Below are 23196 nucleotides of genomic sequence, written 5' to 3'. Positions count from 1 at the left end.
TCAGCATTGTAATGCTGTTGCAAAAAAAAAAAAGCAAACATAATTCCTGGATGTACTAACAGGAGTGTTGTAAGCAAGACATGAGAAGTAATGCTTCCACTCTGCTCCATGCTGATAAGGTCTCAGCTGGAGTATTGTGTACATTTCTGGGTGCCACATTTCAGGAAAGATGTGTCCAAATTGGAGTTATTCCAGAGGGGAGCAACAAAAAAGATTAAAGGGCGAGAAAAATCACCTGTGTGGAAAGACTGAAAAAAATTGGGTCTCTTTAATCTAGAAAAGAGAAGACTGGGGGGCGGGGACATAACAGTTTTCAAGTACTTAAAAGGTTGTTACAAAGAGGAGGATGGCAAATGGTTTTGTTAACCTCTGAGGATAGGACAAGAAACAATGGGCTTAAATTGCAGCAAGGGGGGTTAAGGTTGGACATTAAGGAAAAACTCCCTAACTGAGGGTAGTTAAGCACTGGAACAAATTTCCTAGGGAGGTTGTAGAATCTCCATCATTGGAGGTTTTTAAGAACAGGTTAGACAAACACCTGTCAGAAATAGTCTAGTTAATACATAGTCCTGCCTTGAGTGCAAGGGACTGGACTAAATGAATTTTCAAGGTCCCTTCCAGTCCTACTCTGCTGTGATTCTATGTTATGAAAATATTCTGTGAATTAATGTGTAAAAGTACATCAAACGTTATGCTCTTGTTGGACAAACATAAATAATGGGTCTGTAGTCTTGGCAGAGTCACTGTATGCCTTCAAGATGGTTCAGGACAAGGAAAATGGACTATTCTAGGTAGTGGCAGCTGTTTGACTTTCTCTTTTTATTTTGTTGGCTTTTGTAATCATATGTTTAAATGTATGAATTTACAGGATTATGGGCATCGATATAATTTCCCCAAAGGTCCTGGCAATATGAGCCACCTGACTCAGTGTTAAATTGACATTGAAAGGGTGTGTAGAGCCTGATCTCAGCACTTGATAAGTCACTTCCTTTCTGCTTACTGTCTTCAGCTGGCACTTGTCCATCCCTAGTTGTGAGGGCAGCAGTGGCAAAAACCAAAGGTAGATGACACCACTTCAGATTGGTTTCCGTATCCTGTATCTACAAATTCCTAGAATGAGCAAAGTTTACCCACTAGATTTCTAGGCTTATATGTAGCTTGTGGCCTTGTTCAATTAATTGAAATCCTTTCATTTGTATGTAATCTTGAAGTGCCTAACTGTCCTGATATCTAGTTGCTAAGCACTTCACAAGCTTTAATTAAGCTTTGCAAGTTTCTTGAGAGGTAGGCAAATACCATTATCCTCACTTTACAGATGAGACTTGCACAACTTAACACATGAAGTTTGTGGCAAAACTGAGACTAGATTCTGAGCAGACCCCAGTTCCAAACCCAACCATAAAACCATCTTTCCCCTCCTACAGAATCCAGCTCTCCATCAGAAGACATTAGTTTGGGGGGAACTAGTATAGAAGAGGCTTGGATACAGTGGTTGGGGTTTTTTTGTTTTTGTTAGGTATTTTTAAACTATCCAGAGAAACTTGGCTTTCGGGCTTCCAACAGGGAAGTAAAGATGTTCACATACTATGTATGGGTCTCTGAGTCATCTTAACTCAAGGATATTAGAAATGTCTCATTCTCTGCATTTTTGTCAGGCCTTTTTGTTTCTCTTTGGGGAAAACTCTTTCCATAAAAATAGGTGCATGTGCAAAATAAATATTTTAAAATCCCATGCATATAATGCAGTTCAGTGAGTCTCATGGAAGCTGTTCAAAAGTATTCCAGAACTTTTCTAGTGAAAGCTAATGCCACTTTAATTAGGTAGCTATATGGTTACAAAAACAGATCTTTATAAGGGTCAGTATGTTTTGGGTTAAAAGAAATTTTACAAAGCTTTAAAGTTTCTGTGGAATTTTTGTGTGTGTGTGTGTATATATATAAGTAAAAAAGTACAGTTGATCTCTGTTTTGTTCTCATAAATTAGAATATTTTAGTTTTACTGTAATTTTTATCAAGTCTTCAGCAGTAAATCTATTGGACATTTGTGTTTTGAAATGAAGTATAAAAGCTGACCTTTTTTAGGTGAAGTTGATCCTAAAGAGAGGATAGCACGACAAAGGAAACTGTTACAAAAGAAACTTGGACTTGATATGGGAGCTGCAATTGGAATGAACACTGAAGACCTGTTCAATGATGAGGATTTGGACTATACTCCTACTTCAGCTTCACTTGTAAACAAACAACCTGTAGGTAAAACCTCGGGCTGTTTGACTGCAAGGAATAATACAGTGGGTTTGCTTCATTTGTGCTTCTGCCATTGTAAATCATTACATTTTAAATACTAAGTTGGACTTATAATTTTGCTCTGTCTTTCGAACACTTAAATTTCATACGTTGCACATTAATCACATTTAGTACAGTGCCAAACTACTGCTCTGGGTTTCAAGTAACATGGGTGCTATGAGGAAGTGAGAACAAGAGGGTGGTTTTTGTTTGCCCTTGGGGTGGGGGAGGGGTGAACTTTAGATACAGGCAGGATTGACATTGAATGGATTCTTATTTTTTTAGACTCTTCAGGCTGCTGAGTTGATTGATTCAGAATTTCGAGCTGGTATGAGCAGTAGACAAAAGAATAAAGCTAAAAGGATGGCTAAGCTATTTGCAAAGCAAAGATCCAGGGATGCAGTAGAGACTAATGAGAAAAGGTACTGTAGCAATTGCTTTCTTGTTTGTTTTTCTGGTAACATAGTAGGTTATCGGGCCAGCTCAGAAATTCCCATTCTGGCTTGGGTCTGAGAACTCTTCAATGAATCTTGGTTCCACCTTTCAATAATTCCAGTAAATATATAAACTATTCATACACCATTCTTTATTGCTGCATAATATAGATGTACTGTTGTCCTCAAAAGGCAGTTTCTGTCAGAATACAGTAGCAACAGGGATAGGATAGGATAAACGGCAACCTTAATCATAAATTCAGTTGCCATATAGAAAAACAGGCTAGAAGTCAGGTACCTTTCTAACCATCCTAGAATTGTGATGAATCTCTCCAGTGAAACATAACCGTCTTTCAAGTGGTCACTGCCAATAGCCCTAACAGTAAAACATTAGTTATAAGAATTTTGTTGTTTTGTGCTTTACTTTAATAACCACAATGAATCCAGGTCTCTAGTTAACCTTTATCTGGGAACCTTTCTGTATATAATGTAATATATTACATCTGACATTCATGGTGGTTATTAAGGACTTGATGGTACTGAATTAAAATCATGGATTTATGAAGATCAGTTGAGGCTAAATTTTCTCAATCTGTGTTTATTTCTCCAACATACTTATAGTATGTTTTCCTCTCAGTGATTTGTACCAATGGAATTGTCTACTACTGTTACGTTAATTAAAAAAAAATAATAATAAAATGAGTTTCTTCTAGACATTGTTTGAAAATTCTTCATCTTGCATTTCCCTCTTCAAATAGCTGGGAGAGGTTGGAAAGTGGGGTGGCACTGAGTATTCTTGTCTCCTATCCCTCACTAGGTAGATCACTGAATAATAAAGCTCATGGTAACTGTTATATACAAGGAATACATTCCAACATATTTAGCAGCTAAATGTAACTTGGTAGCTAACAAAAGCTTATATTGCTTAGTTAAGAAGAGAGACTTCCTTTTGCTACTGAAGTCATGTAAAGAATGAACATAAATAAAAATTTGATAGGAATGTTTTCAAGACATTCTCAAGGGAAGTGATTACTCCTGTTACAATGCATAATGTTTCTATTCACAAACATGACATATTTTAACTTCCCTTTTTAGCAATGATAGCACTGATGGGGAACCAGAAGAAAAGCGCAGAAAAATAGCAAATGTTGTCATCAACCAGCCTGCCACTGACTCAAAAGTTTTGGTAGACAATGCACCAGAAGAGGTACAATATGTCCCCTTTTTATTAAGGGATTGATAACTTGGTGATGTGGGTCAATGTTGTTTATTTTTAAACTACTTTGTGCTCCCAAATTCTTCTGTTCATTTTACCATTAATTTACCAAAACCAGAAGAGGAGGGAATTTCACTTACAACTCATCTACAGCTACAAGAGCAGAGTTTTTTTCTGACGCTGCATGTGAGGTTGAGAGATCACTGTTAATTGACTAGTGGTAGTCTGTGACTTCCGTGAACTTCACTTGAGAACCATCTGACTTCTTATTCAGTAGGCAGATTAACACTGCTGGTGGTTGTAGTCTTAAATTTAGGTGCCTTTAGGGTGTTAAATTGTAAAGCTAGGCTAGAGCAGGTAAAAGGTAATAAAAGATCATTGTGACCCATAAATAGTTTGTTCTGAAAATGCTGATAAGAGACAAAGATTAAGGGAACCTTTTTAATCAGACCTAATTTAGACTAAAATTTCTAGTTTATAACTGCAGAATTAAACAGTATCACCAAGACTTTTTGAAGAAATCCACAATTATGGAAAGAGACTGAAGCTTGGAAAATTGTAGAGTAGCTGTATTTGGATGTGAGAAATAGCATATGGGAAAACAGACCTCGTGTACCCTGGCTTGCTGTGCAACTAACTTGCTGTGTAGACAAGCCATAGTGGGAGAAAACACTAAAGTCAAAGTAATTTTTTTTATTTATTGGATAAACTAGTGGTGATGCATCTTGTGTTTGTATGTCTGTTTGACATGGAACTCTAAATTTCCCTAATCATTAACTTCAGATAGTCTCTCTTGTTGATTGGGTATTTTTGTTTGTTTTTAGGCAAATGAATGGCCTTTAGAAAGCTTTTGTGAAGAAGTATGCAATGATCTCTTTAACCCATCCTGGGAGGTAAGAATTATGCATAGCCACCTTATATCTAATTTGTACAAATAAGAAATTGATGCCATTAGAAATTGGGACTTGTATTTACATTTCATGCTTATGCTATGATCCTACATCAGGGACTACAAGTGCAGTTCTCTGCACTTGTGCTGCGTTCCATTTACTCCACTAGGACTCAACACAGATGCCCAGAGGTCTGATAGTGGATCCTTGAGTTCCACTGAAGTGAATGGGACTTGGCACAGGTGTAGATGTCTGTGCTAGTTTTCCCTGATGTGGGATGGCCTAAATATTTTTTAGGTAAGCTTTGTTTCTTTAAATAACATCTGTTTTTACTCAGAATAACTAAATGCAGACTCCAGGGCAACTTTCTGGAGAGGCATTCGGTAATGTCTTAATTCATAAGAATGAAGTTCTGTATGTAGTCACCTAAACAGTTCAGTGACTATCTTTTGTAATACACAATTTTAAAAAGCAAATTCTGAATGTGATCTGACTTTCAGATCTATCCCCTATAAGGTTTTACTCTTCCTCCCTGCTCCCAGATACAAGCTTTTAGTGTCCATCTTTTGAGTGTTCCAAGAGCAACTGCTCTTGAAAAGCATCTGGATTGCATGTCTTTGAATTTCCATAATTTATTGATGTCACACTAATTAAACAGTATGTGGTGGCTTTCTTCACTGGAATCCATAGGATCTGCATCCACACTGAGAACAAATTGCCAGCAATATTTAATTTTTAAAAGCCTTTGTTTGTGGGTCCAAAAAAAACCCCAAACAACTTTAAACAAAACTAATATGATGTTTGTCACTCTGTAACAGACAGACTTCATAACTTAGTTCAGAGAGTATGTTTTAAGACCATTCTGTTAAACCTTAAACATCAAGACTTGTAAAGGAAGAGCTACATGAGTTTATCAGCACTACTATATAACCATGCCTATAGTCATGAGGGCAAATAATTGGTGTGATGCTGCATACGTTTTATATGGTGGTGTGGAGTCTAAGACTGCAAAATGTGTGGAATGGCATGACAAATAGAGCAAGATAAAGTTTTGACCACATACAAGACACTTAACCTTTGGGATAACATGCAGTTGCAGAAAATCCTTGCATTCTTCTCCTCCCCCAACGCCTCTTACAAATCTCTCATTTAATGAGCTCTCAAGTAGAGTGCATCTCCCTTTTTGGAGTCAAAATCACTATACCTTGTTATATTTTATTTTAGTGAGAAAATATTGATTAAAGTGGTACAATGCACTTACCTATGACTGCACTTCCTACAAGTCAAACATTCTCCTTGTTCTATAGAGTAATAAAAAAATAAAATAAATAAATAAAAAAGCCACCACCTCAGTGTCTGTCCCCTCAGTTCAAGATAGCCATTGAGGTAGACTGCACTAGAGGAAACAAGCCTGCATCTACTTTAGTGAGCAACTCAAAACAGGGTGTTTCACTTAGTAAATTACAAAGCCATCTCCATTCATACGTCCTCCAGGCATATTAAAGGTGAACTAAAGCTTTCTGCTAATGCACCTTTCAGTCTGACTCCTATAAGCAATCTAATCTAGGTTTTTGTATCACACCTATGTAGAATATTATAAAATGTACATATAAAGATACATTTTTCGTTCCCCTTTCTAGTCGGCAAAAACTGGACTTCATTTTTGTTTTGTGGTAGCTTCTAGTTTGCTGGTGGAAGTGATCCTGTGTTTTATCTTATTGCTGAAAGAACCGAGGAGACCTAAGGGAAGGCAGTAGTCTCTCTCTTCTCTTCTTCTCTACACACACACACACACACACACACACACACACACACACACACACACACACACACACACTTTCTGAATTGACTGTCTGAAATCTATTCAGGTGTTTTCTCCTTGGACATATAGCTGGGGAGGAAAAATCTACACCGATACTTCCATATCTTTTTGAAGGTGGGCAGATCTTTCCAGAGGTTGACTCCAGATTGTCTTGTCATGTCATATATATATATATATATATATATATATATATATATTCTCGTGGAGAGACTAATTTGTATATGGGACAAAAACATCCTAATAATTACTTGGTTATAACTTTCAAAATATTTTCAGTAATGAAACTATAGATTTAAAAATGGTGAGTGTAGTCTCTGCCTCAATACCTTGTCTTTTGGCTCTATATAGAAATATACACTTTGGTGCATTCAGCATCTCTACATTAGGATTGAAATGGAAGGCTTAGGACTTCTTCACCCTGCCTTTCATGTAACCTCAGAGAATTTAGGGCTGAATGGCTTCCCAGACCACTGAGGAAATATTTTATTCTGATTTACCTGAAAGCTACATCTTAATACCTCTGCTCCTTAATACAGCTGTTTGATATAACTCCTTAACTTTGTACTCTGCTATGGAAGCTGATATGCATGTACAAATGGAGTCACAGTGAATCGTTTATATGGTCACATACTGAGTTCTCAGAGCATTTTTGAGGGATTTGGGTCTCCATTGGTTCTTGCTTTGGTTAATAGAATCATGAAGACCATCAGAACCTAGAAGACTGATTGTTTCAAGCCACCACCAGTGAATTGATTCCCTGGGGAGCAGGACTTTTTTATTATTTTATTTATTATTAATATTGTTGTTTTTAGATCCATGGCTCTGTCTCCACCACTGGTCATGCTTAGAGCTCACATAGCCTACTGTACTGGTGCTAATACTTGGTTTTAGTGTTAATGAAAGATTCTTTGGTTCTGGATTTTGATGTCTAATGCCTGTATTTCAGATTGGTGGTAGCCCCTAACTCTCACCTATAATTTGCTATTCTAAGGGATGACTTGTGTGGCTCTGTATTCTGCCTCATTGTTTAACAGTAAAAACTTTCAGAATGTCTCCTTCTGACTATGCTTGCTTCTGGCTCTGAGAAATGTCCCTCAAATGTTTACACTCAAAGAGGTATTCCTGCACTTTAGAAGGAAAAATTGTTTGCCTAAAATTCTGTTTCTTTGATATCCACACACACTATTTCACCCATCTACCACCCCATGAAGTTCGGTTGCTGGATGGTGTGGTGTTTTTCAAAGTTTAGATTGTCTGCCCTCATAGCTGTCATGTAGAAAATTCACTTTTTTGTGTTTTTTGTAGTTGGTATTTGTAAAGGAGCTATTGCTGCGTGTGCATTTAGGAACTGACTGAGAGAGGTCTAGTGGATGCTAAGGCAGTGATAATTAAGATTGGAATGTTTGTGGAGGTGGAGGGAAGATCTGTCTTGACTATTATGCAGTCATCTAAGAGCCTGAGTCCTATATAATGATATCTTAGGATAAACATAATTACATATAAGTAACCCACATGCTTGCTGCTCTTAATCTACTAAGAAATATTGCAATCCCTTGATATGGTTAGGAAGATTTTGTGCAGTCACTCTCTAAAACTTCATCCAGCATCAGTAAAGGAGTTTTGGTATAATAACTCTATATGTCTCTGAAGGAACCTCTACTGAGAACTATCTGGCACTCATAACACAAAAAAATAAAACCTAATAAAAATGACATCCTTCTCCATAATCAGACTTTAGAGAAACGCTGAAGACTTCTTGGGAAGATCAGGGAAATCTCATTACTGATTTCCATCACCTTTGACCAGAAACTTCCTACGTATGTGTAAATGTTATAAAATGTCACCAGATCTGAAGCATTCAGAACTTGTTACTGGAAGGAAAAGCAGTTTATATTGTTTGAACATTTTCCGACTTCTTCAATTGATACTGAGCATTTGTAGATAGTAAAAATAATAGGTCTGTTTTTATTTCCCCCCTCTTGCATGTTTTAGGTTCGGCATGGTGCAGGCACTGCGCTGAGGGAAATACTTAAAGCACACGGGAAAAGTGGTGGCAAAATGGGAGACAGTACTGTAGAAGAGGTAAAATTAGAAGTCTCTGATTGATGATCAGCTTATTGAAAGAGAGACCAAGCAATATTTAAGTGTGGCTTCTTTTGCAGCCTGTAGAACTCTTCTCTGCAAATACTAAAATTGGGATACACAGATGATAGAGGCAATTTAGGAGTGTGGGAGTGGCTGTAAAAGGTGTAATCGAATGACGGAATGTAAATCACCTTTTTTAAAAAAAAAACCAAAAACTTGAACAAAGAGCCTCTGCATTGACAATTGAGTGCAAACTTGGATTTCAAGAATCAGCTTTGCCATTAGCAAGTATCGGAGTCAATATGTTCCAAAGTTATGACAAGGCAAATTCTGCAGCGTAAAATAGTTTGGCTAATTTAATAAACCTAATTTAGCTAAAATGGCTTTTAGATTATAAAGCAAGTTGTATAATGCTTTCTAATAGGAAAGCTGATGCCATTGGCTTGCTTTGGATTACTAAACCAGGAAGACGTATTTAGAAGACAGTCCCCATTTATTTAAAAAGAGCACTTGAGTGTGCTATTGATATAGTAGCCCATAGTAAGTTTTTTGGAAATACCTGCTAACTTCTGCCACCCTTCTTCACATAGTTGTTGTACAATCCTCTTGAGTTGGCTGTTGCAAAAGGGACTTTAAGGAAGGCATAAATGCCTCATCCCAATTGCAGAGCAAGTGGAAAGTAGTCAGGTCTGTAAGAGCCCATGGTGTAGAGGATGTTCAGGGTTTTTTGTTCTTGTTTTTTTCCCTTGGGGTGAGGGCGCATGTGAGAGACATACTTTTACAGCCCAGCAATTCTGCACCTTTGCAGTGGCCCAGAGAGGCCATTGCCATAGATATGGAAGTTGGGCTGCCCTACCCAGCACTGGGAGCCCATTACCCGGGGATGAAGGAGTGAGGTGGGCAGAGAGGTACAAGCTGCCATCTCTCCTTTTTGCATCCATGCAAGGATGTATTTGCCCCACTGGAACTTTTTGCAGAATACTCTGTGAATAAGGATGGGAGAACATGAACCTAAATATTTAGCCATTGAAGGTATTTTAAATTGTATAGCCTTTAGTTCTTTTATTGTTTGAAAATGCACTTGTCCTATGGAGATTGCAATTCATTGGCAGAACTGGGAAGAATAAAGTAAATAACAAGTATAGAAATAAAACTACATAAATTTCATGAATATTAAAATAACTTTTGGGGGAAGTGGTGGAGAGCTAATAATTCAAGGGGGCTTTTGAGGTGAAGGTGGCTTTGGTAATGTCTTTTAGCATTTGTATAGTGTTCAGTCTCTAGATCCGAGTGAACTTAACTTAGTGCTTAGTCTAAATAGAGATGGAGGATACCTTAACTAGAGCAGGGCTTAGCAGAAATTGGTTGCTTTCATTCTATCTCTTTTCCTAGAATAAAACAATACTTGGTTTATTTTAGACTTCTGTTTGTAAATGTGTTCAAACAACTATTACAAGGTTCAGTAACTGACTTGTATAGTAAGGAATGGGCATTATTTAGTGTTTGTGAGTCTTATTAAGATTTTCTAAAATTTTAATAATATTTAGAAGTATTAATACACATTAGAGATGGGTATATGGTAACAAAACTGGACCTAGTAACTAGATGAGTGCATAAAATATCAACTGTTACAGCTTTTCTTTTTTAACATCTGCATAGTGTCACAATTTGCCCACCTTGACCAATGCAGAGGAGGAAAAGATTGTTTAATATCTGCAGTGTGCTTGTATTGCCCAAGTAGTATTTGTTCAGTTTAAAATCAGTGCATCTTTGCTGATGTTTCCAGTTGTTCTAAAAGTGAGGCAGAAATTTCCAAGTAGTTCGCCTCTTATTTGGATAAGGGAAAAGTTCCTAAATTCTGTTTGGTTCTTCTTCCACCCCCGAAAAGTAATTTTTGGTGTGACCACTTAACCCTTCATATATGGTTCAGTCCCATAAAAGCCTGGATGTTCAAGTGTCCTATGAGTAGAGCACGGAGGTACTGATGAAGTGAAGCCAGCCTCTTTCCAAACCCAGGTCGAGAGTCCAAGACTGCCCTATGCCCAGTTGTAGATATTGGAACCACAGTGATTCATCATGTATGCTGTGGCAGGCCTTTGTGACCCATTTGGGGTCCATGTGGAGACCCTTTCCTCAGCACACGCACGTTTGCACAGTGGCTCCACTTGTAGTCCCGCTGCACAGAAGTTGTGCAAGGCATAAGTGGTGCTTGTGACCTTGTGCTGCCCCTCCATGCAGTGGATTAGTTTCACTACTGGAGAATTAGGTGATTGGGGCGGGAAATCTGCTTGTAATGCAGATACACAATTAGTCACAAGTTTAACTACTGTGATACAATCTTCTCAGTATGGTGAAGAAAAGGAATCTTGAGAATCTTTCTATGAACTAATTTAGCAAATGGTATTTAATTTCCTTTAACAGATGGCTCAGCAGCATCAGGAATGGCTGGAAGACTTAGTTATTAGACTCCTTTGTGTGTTTGCATTAGACAGATTCGGAGACTTTGTTTCAGATGAAGTAAGTGTCAACTCTTAGACTTGCTAATCTATTTCCATGTCAGACTTCATGTAGAAATGCTTTGATTTATGTCCATCATTCACTATGTCCTAGGTTGTAGCACCAGTACGTGAGACTTGTGCTCAGACTTTGGGAGTAGTATTGAAACATATGAATGAGACTGGAGTTCATAAAACTGTGGATATTCTCCTGAAGTTGCTCACACAAGATCAATGGGAAGTGAGACATGGCGGTCTGCTAGGAATAAAGTATGCGTTGGCAATTCGTCAGGTAATCAATCACCTGTTTGTTGTGTTTTTCCTATTCAAAGTAGCTAATGCTACAAAAAATTTCCTTTCACAGAGACTTATTGTAAAACTCCAGAAACAGAAGTGAAGAGACTAGAGGGTGATACATGAATTTGATGCTGTCATTTGTTTTCAAGAAGCACATGTTTAAAATATATGGCATATTTAAATGAAACCATATCCTGTGGTGACTTCCTCCTCCTCCTCCTCCTCCCCTCTCTCTCTCTCTCTCTCTCTCTCTCTCGCCCCCCTTCCGCCCCCCCCCCCCCCGGGGTAAAACACCATGGCTTGGTACAACTGAAGACTGCCATTTAGAGGTTCTAATAGTGGAATAACGAAAGTGTACTGAAGGTTCTGGCTGAGGCATATTTGTAGGACAAATTCAGTCAATTTATAAGATAGATTAGCTTTCTTTCATGAATGGTAACTTTTTAACTATTCAGAATGGTTGCTATTTCTGTTTCTGACCAAACTGCAGGGGGGAGGTGGTTGTCTGGGTTTTTTTGCTTGTTCTCTTTTTTAAAAGAGAAAGAAGAGGACTCTGAGATTGTGGAAAAGATATTCAGTTAAACAAATGTTTCCTCATTCAATTTATGAATTAAACTTGTTTTTTAGGATACGATTAATACTTTATTGCCTAAAGTCTTGCCTGCAATAATTGAAGGTCTCCAAGACCTGGATGACGATGTCCGAGCTGTTGCTGCGGCATCTTTAGTACCGGTAGTGGAAAGCCTTGTTCATCTTCAGTCACAAAAGGTGAATGGCTTATTTTCTACATTTTGACTTCAAAAAGTTCATCTTGGAGCTGAACAAGAAAGCAATGTTTATAGTGCAGTACACAAATTTTTAATTATTTTGTTATATAGAAAACTGACTTACTTTTCTCTCTCTTTGTAAGATAACTTCTCCCCTTGTGCTTATTCCTCTAGGTGCCCTTTATTCTTAATACACTGTGGGATGCTCTTCTGGAATTGGATGATCTGACGGCTTCTACAAACAGCATCATGATCCTTCTTTCCTCCCTTCTAACTTATCCTCAGGTCCAAAAATGCAGGTACCTCTTTCCAGCTACTACTTAGGAGACAGATCTAAGCATTTGTTACTGAAGCAGTTCATATTGGAATAATCTAAATTTATAGCAAATTACACTGTATATGGAGGAGATAATGCATAATAATATTGGGAAGGTATCTTTCTGCAGTAAATGGATGCTGGTATAAATTTTGAGGACAAATTTTGTAAGTTGGTCGAAGGCTGTTAAAGGGCAGTGCACTTTCTGTTTTAGGACACTAATAATCTAGAACCAAAATTTAACACACTTTGTCACTAGATTTAGCACCACTTTTTGTTAAGAAATTAAAGGTTAAAAAGCAATAGCCACTACTTATGCATGACCCTTAATTATTTCTGTTGTGCTAAGTGGGAGCTGTTATCCTGCACTAAACTGCCCCATTCTGCAGACTTCATATAAACAAACCCTGTTGACTATAATGGGAGAGTTACACCTATGCAACACACACCCAAGGGCTTCGGGGTCAGACCCCTAGCAAAATGCAAAGGAATAAAGCTATCTTATTCACAGAACCACTGGCTGTATCACTGATGCAAGGAACCAAGTAAATAGAAGAAACTGGACAAATCCATGTTGGCTTCTGCTCAGTAAACAGAATCTCTCCCCCCCCCCCCCAAAAAAAACAAAAAAACACCTGACTGTGTATTCTAAAACTTGCACTTAAAACTTAGACAGACTTTTAATTTACGCTTGTCCTCTTTTCTCTATTTATTTTTTTTCTTTTATCTGTCTCCTCTAATTGTCTTGTCTACCTGATTAAATGTTACCAATATATCCCTTTGTAAAGGTTGAGACCATCTCACTGTATTTTTGTCATCCCTACTCATACATCAGGGAGATTCATTTTTTTAAAACTCTAGTCCATTATTTAATAGTGGAGACCAAAAAAACCACTACCTCAAATTTATTTAGTTATACTGTCATAGCCCTTTTTAACAGCTGGGGGAGCATGGGGTGGAGGGGGGAAGAGGTAAAAATACTGCTTTAAAATGCTGTCAGCTGAAAAAAAAGATGAAATTGAAAGAGATATCAGGCTCTTAATTTTTGTCCCCAAAACCTTCCCTCTCATCGCTTTCTTGGTCACTGTGAACAACACCACCATTCTCCGTGTCACTCAATCTGGGTGTTGTCTTTGGGCCATTTCTAGACTGCTGCATTCAGACCGTGTCTAAATATTGCTTCTAACTGTTTGTCTACAGTGAGGAATTGAGTAGCATGGCTATTCTGGAATTTCAGAGTAACAGCCGTGTTAGTCTGTATTCGCAAAAAGAAAAGGAGTACTTGTGGCACCTTAGAGACTAACCAATTTATTTGAGCATGAGCTTTCGTGAGCTACAGCTTAGCCATTCTGCAGGAGTTCTTCAGGTATAATTTAGTTATTTTTGGAATTGCTCTCTGGACACTAGTCTGAAATATGTGACATTATTCCAGTATAATGTCAGCACATGGAAGTTATTCTGGAATAGCTATGCTGATTGATGTCCTTCATGTAGACAAGGCTTTCAGAGCCAGCCTTTATGGTCCATTCACACAATGTGACTCTCATCTAGTGTCTGGGCTTGTGTGATGGGGTTCGGTCCATCACTGCGGCGCCTCCTGCTGGCTGTCCTGGGGACTAGAGCTGTACACCAGTGTACTCTCTTCTGGTGGTGATTCGCCACTGTCACTTCTGTTCCAGGGACCCACGTCATTCCCAGGACTGCGGTGTCCTCTTCATGACGCAGCCCTCTGGCTGTGCCACACTTGGTGTTCCCCCTTCTGGCGGACAGTATCACAGTTCCTCAGTCCAGCCACTTTCTTAGTGGCAAGTGGGGACCAGGGGGACCTGGGCCTGCCCACTACTCTGGATCCCAGCCCAGGGACCCTGTGGGTGGTCACCACTTGCTGCTTCCCCTCCAACTCCTCTGTAGAGCTCCCTGGGCCACTTCCCCGTGGCCCCAGCACCCTGTTTGCCCTTGCCTCAGGGCCTTAGCCTGCAAATCCCTGCAGCCTGCCAGGAGCTGCCTTTAGCTCCCTGAGTCTCTTCCTGTAGCACTACTATGTCCAGGGTGCGTGCTGCCCTCCGCCTGCAAGGCAGCCAGTCCTTCTCCCCCTTCAAGCTCCAGGGAGTGACTAAAGCTGCTCGGTACTGCAGCTCTTCTTATATGGGCCTGATTGGCTGCTCCTATAAGCCCTTCTGTGATTGGTGGCCTTCTGTGCAGCCTCCCTATGACTCTGTTAACCCCTTATGTGCCAGTGTGGGGCATACACTACATTGCGGCTTGTCGCTGCCTCTCTGTTCTTCCCAAATGTTTATCTTCCACCCTTTTAATCTTCGCAGCAGTGTTTTGAATGTATTTATCTGGACTTGTAGCTCTGGGCATGTCACCATCCACCCTTAGCACCCCCCTCCTAGCTTGCCCATTTTTACTGCATCAAATACACTACTCAGGTTCACCTTTATGTTCCTTTTTGGTCTAGTCCTGCCCTAGCAATCACTACTTATGCACTAGTGAGGCCCACCTCTTACACCAAAAATGCCAATCTTCTTTACTTGTTCAGATTTTTCTCATAAGCACCTTCATGTGTTCTTCCATGCCATCCTATATGCATAAAGGAGTTTCCTGTAACAATTTAGTATCCTTGTTCAGCTCTCTTCTTAATTTTCCTTTGTTATGATGGCTACAGAACGCTTGATAATGGCTCGACAGCTGATGTGCTCTGACCACTGCTGCTTTTACTTACAATAGTCTCACATTGAGCCCTATAGTTTATTATTTGCAGTGTAGAAACAAATAATTAAGTTCTTTAGGAAATCAAAGTAGAGAGATTCTATGAGAAGCTACTGTGAATTAAATCCAAGGGTTCAAGTTGCATCATAATGACTTTTTAAAGTAATACTAAGCCTTTGGGATTTTTCCCTTCTCTCCAGCTGATGGTCTGAGTTGGTTTTTTGTTGTGTATTATACGGCTCTTGTCCTTGTGTCTCTTCCCCCGCCCTTTAAAACAATTAAATACAAATCCATCTTTTACTTCCAAGGCTTCCAAGCTATTCTGCAACTCCTTTCTTTCCAGCAACCCTACGTTTTGAAATTTCACTGTGATGTAGAACCTTGAATTACCATTAGAGTAAATTCTTTTAGCTATTTTGGGGGCTGGGGTGGGGCGTGAAGGGTAAAAAATGTAGTTTTGATATTTTAAAAGCCACAATAAACCAGTTTATTGTACAAGTAAAATTTTAACTATTAACAATTTAGTGCATGACATGTGACTTTACTGCCATGTATTATGACACTTCTGTGTTGGTTTGGGTTCACCTAATTCTCTATTTTGTATGTATTGATATGTGACTATATAGGTATAATCTAGTTTACGTAACTTCATAAAGAGACTTTTGGGAATGTTCTAAAGATGAAACTAAGTGGCATTCTCAGTCTTCTGTTTTCAAGTAGCTTATGCTGCTGTTGATTCCCTTTGTTGCCTCCCACACATCAGCAGGTAAATTAGTAGAGGGCCACGTTTTTTTACTCGAAACATGAAATGAAAAAGTATAAATCAAGACCGAGAAAACTAATGTTTTCACTCAACCTCTGACCCTCACTTATTTAAACAGCGAGTTCATTAATGCCAGAATTAGAAGTGGAGACACATCTATCCTTTTGATACCTTTTTAGTAGGAGCTTGGCTATACCAGGGTGTGAATCTGGAAATTATGTACTTTGTACCACTTCTTGGGTGTATATAATCTGCTTTTCATGGTATGCAGTAACTCAGTGGAATTTTTGGGGAAGACCCATATGATGATCTCTGGGAGTTTTGATTTTACCACACTAACAAACAGCTTCAATCAAGGTGTTTTAATTCACTGTAGCATAGTGTGCATATTGCAATTTAGTGGTGGCCCCACACCACTAAAGTCAGTGGGGGCTTTTACATTGACAAAGGATGCAGACCCATTATGAATCTCCATTTTTGAATGAAGCTTTTCTGTGGGGGGAAAAAAGATTTGCGTATGGGAGGGTTCAACTCTAGATCCTTAATCTTAGGAGGTAAATTGAATATCTAAAAATAAAATCCCCTTCTCAATCTCTAATCTTCCTCCACCTGTTTTGTTTTCCCTTCCTTATAATTTTTTCCTCCCAATTCCTCCATTGTCTTCTGCTTCTGTCTCTCACTATCTCACAATCATGTGTACGTGCTGTTTATTCGCAGGACAATAATAACTCTTTAATAGCTGTAAATCGCTGCCTTTAAAGACCAAAGCATTGGTAAAAGATTTGTTTGGATTAATCAGTGGTTTTATTAATAAATATTTGCCTCTTTGTTTTGCATGTACAGGCTTTTGATTCATTTAGATTTATTGCAGTAACTGATTTTTGTTTCCTTTTTAAAAGTTTAGTTGTGCTTATCCAATAGCTAGGACTACAGCAGTTCACTTTATCGTTGTGGAAAAGTTAAGAAATATTTCACCTTGGGGCTTTGGTGAAGACAATAAATCACTTGAGTTCCTTTCTCTAGATAGAATTATGCCATTAAATCCTTGAGGAATCATCAATGAGATGCCTTGGTTGAAGGTTCTCATATAAATTATGAAAACAATCTGTTTTGAGAGAGCCACCTTACAGAGCTTTCCATCCTTACCTCTAGTCTCAGATATTATAATTGCAACATTTTCAGTATATTCTCACAATGTTCGTGCCAATATTAAAATCTCAAGCAGGAAAAATCAGAGTTAAGGCAGAAACTTTGTAATTCACTCCATTGCATGGAACGTGGTATCTCCGATGAGTTGATGTGTAATAACTATTTTCATTATCAGGCAGAAGGAGTTTCATCCTTAATGCTTAACTGCATGACAGATGAAGAAATTCTGACTGACCTTTAAAATGAAATGTGCTTATTTCTATGTATGTGCTTGTTTGGGTGGAGGTGGGGAAGGGGGACATACTCTATTTTGAGTGCGGAAGAAGCCATAGCAATTAAGCATATAGTTACAGTAGGACCGTACTAATTTGGACAAGCTTCTGAATTTTGCCATTCATGAGTAAACACCCCAAAAAAAAAAAAAAAAAAAAAAGCACAACTCAAACCATTTATTTTGACCATTGTAGTTGAGCTATAACTTGATCCTGCACTTAACATGGCCTGGGGAATACACAGTGTTACTTTTCTATTTTTCCTTTCAAAAACATCCCTTTTTAACTAAATATTATACCTGGGTTTAAATAAAATGAACTTAGATTTTTTTAATTTCCTTTCTCTTACACCCCCCTCACCCCTCAAAATGTTCCAGTATTCAGCAATCACTCACCGTTTTGGTCCCACGTGTATGGCCATTCTTGCATCATACTATATCATCTGTTCGAAAAGCAGCGTTGGAAACTTTATTTACGCTGTTATCTACCCAAGACCAGGTAAGAACTAATACTTATAATACCACTTACCAATCACAATACAGAAGTGCATTGCATTGTCTTTGAGTCACTTGATAACTCTTACAAGTTATGTGGAAAACATTTGTGGCCTACTTCTGCTCTGGGTAGAGGTGGGTGCCGCTTTAATAGCGAGAACCTAAAATAGTATGTTTAAATTTACATTGTATATTGGAATTTTCTCTCACTTATCATATCCCTGTCTTCAAGAGTTCTTCAGCCTGGCTAACTCCGATCCTGCAAGATATGTTGAGGCACATTTTTCAGTTTTGTATTTTAGAAAGCAGCCAAGATATTCTGGATCTTATTCACAAGGTATTTATTTAGCTTATGACTATGCTATCTTTTATATACCACCCTTTTTCAGATGCATGACCTTCAGTCTACATAATTGCATGGCGTTATACTGCTATACATTGATTTCACTATGATCATTGTGAAACTGTTCCTAGATCTTGCACGTCATGTTCATCAAATGTTTGAATAGATGCCATGATACGTATTTCTAATGTACACAATTTTTTTTTTTTCCTCCCTCAAGGTGTGGCTGGAACTGTTAAACAAAGCATCAGTACAATACGTGGTAGCAGCGGCTTGTCCGTGGATGGGAGCCTGGCTCTGCTTAATGATGCAGCCTTCTCACTTGCCTATTGATTTAAATATGTTGCTAGAAGTAAAAGCCAGATCAAAGGTAAAGATTTTTAAAACCTGTGTGGGAAATCAAGGAAACCAGTGATTACTGAGGTTCTGTAGCAAACTGTGACTGGCCTGTGTAGAAAGGAAGGAGAGTGCTATTGACCCCAAGACTCTGTGGGCATTACCACCATAGAGGTGGAACTATGAATCTCTACAGCAGCCTGCAGAGCAGTCCCACTACTTGTGTATGTGGCCATTCAAGGAAATATAGTCCCTACTGGGGTTCCACTTGCAGCAGTACAGTTTTGCATCACCCTGACACAAGCCAGTACCTAAATGGCACAACTTGGCCCTGTATAAGAACTTTAAAATGACAGTTTCTTTTGGTAAGCTTTGACGCTTATATTACCGCTATGGCACAATTTTTCTTCTTTATATAAATTAATTTTGTCAAGGCCAAATACAAATGTATGTAATAAAGCCTATTGTGCAATTAATAGAAGTTGTTGAACTAAAAGTAATTTCATAGAATCATAGAATATCAGGGTTGGAAGGGACCCCAGGAGGCCATCCAGTCCAACCCCCTGCTCAAAGCAGGACCAATCCCCAACTAAATCATCCCAGCCAGGGCTTTGTCAAGCCTGACCTTAAAAACTTCTAAGGAAGGAGATTCTACCACCTCCCTAGGTAACCCATTCCAGTGTTTCACCACCCTCCTAGTGAAAAATTTAAACATTAGTTCACTCAAAAATGCCTCAGAGCCTCTCTGGCAGATACTCTAATTCTCCATATAGTAAATACTCTTTAGACGTGGTCTATACCTAAAACTTGTCACTCGGGGTTGTGAAAAATGTTGCACCCAGTGCACTATAGTTAGGTCAACCTAACCCCTGGTGTAGATGAGGTTAGATTGATGGAAGGAGTCTTCAGTTGACCTAGCTACCACTTCTCAAAGGGTTGATGTTACAGGAGTTGTAAGTTGATGGAAGGGGTGTTTCTGTTGATGTTGCTTACATCAATGTAGGAAGTGTCTACTCCTGTGCTGCTGTAGTGTACCCTTACCTATCTGTGGATGGATCAAACTATGTACTGTGCTCCTTGTAAACCCTCTACTGTTTTATAAGGTTCTAGATACTTCTTATTTCAACATGTTTTCATATCTGATCTGTAGCACCTATGTGTATCATTTCTCCAACTTCTGTTTTGCAGAATTGAATCCGCTTTCTCAGGATTACTTTACTTGTGAGAAACTGTCATATGGTGTTTTTCTTCACTTGTTCTGGCCTCAGATTCAAACTGGAGGTCTAGCAGCATACTGGCTTAGATAAGTTAGTTAATAATCAAACCAGGCCACACATTTAGCAGTGCAGGGCCTCAGCAATAGCTCATAGTCATCTATCCATGATTTAAGCACTTTCAAAAGTCACTGTCAGTTATTCAGAGATCCTGGACTAATGTACAATAAAATCTGGTGTGGATGTTTTCCAAATCACTACATAGAACAATTATAATTTAATATGGAAATGTGAATTCATAGGGTTTTGGTTTTTTGCCTGAAATACAGAAAACTTTGGAAAGCAAAACAGACAAGATTTCTTACTACTTCTGTATTTATTCCATAGGAAAAAGCAGGTGGCAAGCTGCGTCAAGGTCAAACCCAGAACAAAGAAGTGATACAGGAGTATATTGCTGGTGCAGACAGCATTACAGAAGATCTGGCAACCAGGGATTATGTTGTTATGCGAGCCCGGGTGATGGCAGCAAAGTCAGTTTGTGGAAAATATGAAAAAAAAATACAAAAACAATACATAATCTAAAAATTAATTTGTAAAATTTTTGCTAAAATCTAACTTATCTGAGACATTTAACTTTGTCTTTAAAGTATGTACCAAGGAGTGAGACTAATGTTACTGTAACACTTTTTTTTTTTTTCTTCTTTGGTCAAGGTTGTTAGGAGCACTTTGCTGCTGTATTTGTGATCCAAGTGTAAATACCGTTCCTCAAGAAATAAAACCAGCTGAATCACTAGCTCAGCTACTGCTTTTCCATTTGAATTCGAAATCTGCCTTGCAGAGGATTAGTGTTGCGTTAGTAATTTGTGAGTGGGCTGCCTTGCAAAAGGTAGGATGCTTTTTACAGCAAAAATTAAATATGATTTACTAAATTAATGACCGTTTCTGTTGTTGTCTGAAATAGAAGTACAACAAAAAAGCTAATACTGTATTTTTATACTGTTAAATGATGAAATCTGACAGGTGAAGCAATGGCCTAGAATGATACTGAATTATTTTAAAGTTGGCTAAAAGGTGACACTGTCGTTCAGTGAATGTGTTAAGGGTTCTACGAATATTCACTCTAGATGGATACTTGACTTTCTTTTAATATCAATGTATTCTGCATAAATGTATACCATCTTTCCTTTTGTTATGATTTTGTTCTTGTTTAGTAAGTTATTCTCCATCCATGTAAAATTGGGTGTTAAACCTACTTGGAAAAACTTTTCCATTAATACGGTACTGATGAATGCTTAATTTTTATAAAATGTTGGGACCATTAACTGTTTTCATGGTATACGGAAGTTTGTGTGCACATCTTCATTTTTGTCGCTTTTAAGTCTTGCTGTGTTAAAAGCTTTAAATGTTTTGTTCAGGAACATCTAATTAGCGAAGTTGAGTTGTGTTCCTTCATCTTAATTGAACAAAATAACCAGTTTGAACACTTGAAGATCTGAATTGATTGGCTTGTTCTGTTTTAGGAATGTAAAGCTGTAGCCCTTTCTGTGCAGCCACGCTTACTTGGAGTCCTTTCTGAGCACCTTTATTATGATGAAATTGCTGTTCCTTTTACACGAATGCAGAATGAATGTAAACAACTCATTTCATCACTAGCTGATGCACACATTGACATTGGGAACAGAGTAAACTACAGTGTATTTACAATAGATCAAGCTAATGAACTGGTGAGTAAATCTGAATTAAGAGGTAGTTTCTAGTCCTAATTTTCAATGTGCTGTATAATAATGCTGAAGAATTGCAATGCTTTTCAGAAGTCAATACATATATTGTGACTTGAATGGTTGCTTTTTCTGGCATAAGATAAGAAATGGATGTTCATTATATGTGCACAGAAGAAGATGAACCAAAAGATTAGCAGCATGATATTTTTCCATTGAAATATATATCTTACAGAATTATAGAGGCACCATTTTAAACCCAACTACTGGATTCGCTATCAACATCCTTTTAGGTCAGTGCTTTAAAAAACACTTATGCAGTCAAATGTTAATTGAGGCTGATAGGAAACCTGGATTTGCATATTTCCTGGGAAGGGTAATTTTTCTTTGTGATCGCATATGTTCATTCCACCTTAAGTGTGTGCACACCCAGTGCACCAGAGCCAGAGATTTTTCCCTTAGCAGAACCTGTCAGGGTGGTACATGTGCCCTCTACATGATGGTATAAAGGAAGAAGCTGCTCCAGATTCTCCACAGTTCCTTCTTACTGTCCTTTAGGAGTGTCCTTCCAGATATTGTGGAGAGTTGGCACCGAATCCCCTTCTCTGGTGCTGAGGAAGGCGCACGGATCACATTCCTTGAAGGAGCCATGCTCATCTAGAAGGTTGAGGTCCCCATAACCATTCTCCAGTGAACAAGCAGAAGGATGAGGTGGAGGATGGGACAAAATAAAGCTTCTTCTAGGAAGAAATGCTCCCCACTACACACACCTTCTTTTCCTTTAATGATCACTGAGGCCAGCCAGCCACTTCTGTACCAACCCCTTCAATGCAAAAAATATCTTGGTACTGATGACACTGGAGGGCTATCCAGCAGCATGGGACCTGTTCTGTATCTCTGAGCTGGATTATCTAGTAGTGCAGTGGATAAACTAGCCGGTACTGCTTGATTTCAGGCTTCATCTATAAACTTACAAAGACTGGTTCAGCCCTTAATACTATGGTCACCGTCAAGGATATCTCTGACCCACACTTTCCTACTATCATGCCAGTGTCATGCGGGGAGCTCATATTGTTGCTTGTCCACTATGACTCCTAAATCCTCTTCAGAATTATTGCTTTCCAGGATACAGTCTCCCATTCTGTAGATGTGACATGCATCCCGGAACTTTGCATTTGGCTTTATTAAAACTCATTCTCTGTGAAAGGATGCAGATTACCAAGTGATCGGCTTGCTCTGTGTGACTAACCTGTCCTCATTATTTATCACTGCGTGATCATTGTATTATCCACAAATTTTATCAGCAGTGATTTTATAGTTGCTTCCAGATCACTGACAAAAATGTGAATAGTATTTTAGGCTCAAACAGATACCTGAAGAACCTCATTAGAAACATGTCTATATGATGATGATGATTTCCCATTGACAACTACTTTTTGAGACCTACCAGATAGTTCTTAATCCATTTAACCTGTGTCTTTAGTGATTATTCTGTTATGCTAACTTCTTATTCAGAATGTAGTGCAATACTAAATCAAGGTATATTAAATCTACACTGTTACCTTTATCAACCAAACTTGTAATCTCAAA

At 38.5% G+C, this 23196-nt stretch overlaps 1 protein-coding gene across 6 annotated transcripts in view; it reads left to right on the top strand.

Moving 5' to 3' along the window:
• The window catches only part of BTAF1 (B-TFIID TATA-box binding protein associated factor 1), a 100500-nt gene that overhangs the window by 19603 nt on the left and 57701 nt on the right, over positions 1-23196 (top strand). For 5 of the 6 annotated variants that reach the window (XM_073353922.1, XM_073353921.1, XM_073353919.1 and 2 more), the window contains exons 5-19: positions 2083-2288; positions 2569-2705; positions 3813-3924; positions 4758-4826; positions 8638-8727; positions 11152-11247; positions 11341-11517; positions 12150-12290; positions 12464-12588; positions 17879-17999; positions 18228-18332; positions 18559-18708; positions 20276-20418; positions 20600-20774; positions 21409-21612. In XM_073353922.1, the coding sequence (XP_073210023.1) occupies positions 2083-2288; positions 2569-2705; positions 3813-3924; positions 4758-4826; positions 8638-8727; positions 11152-11247; positions 11341-11517; positions 12150-12290; positions 12464-12588; positions 17879-17999; positions 18228-18332; positions 18559-18708; positions 20276-20418; positions 20600-20774; positions 21409-21612 (2051 nt within the window). The remainder of the gene's footprint in view (positions 1-2082; positions 2289-2568; positions 2706-3812; positions 3925-4757; positions 4827-8637; positions 8728-11151; positions 11248-11340; positions 11518-12149; positions 12291-12463; positions 12589-17878; positions 18000-18227; positions 18333-18558; positions 18709-20275; positions 20419-20599; positions 20775-21408; positions 21613-23196) is intronic. The other variant, XM_073353920.1, reaches the window with a different exon arrangement.

This window comes from Lepidochelys kempii, chromosome 7, assembly GCF_965140265.1.
Source record: "Lepidochelys kempii isolate rLepKem1 chromosome 7, rLepKem1.hap2, whole genome shotgun sequence".
Taxonomy (NCBI): domain Eukaryota; kingdom Metazoa; phylum Chordata; order Testudines; family Cheloniidae; genus Lepidochelys; species Lepidochelys kempii.
Note: the sequence above shows the minus strand (reverse complement) of the source record. Positions and strands in the feature narration are given on the sequence as shown.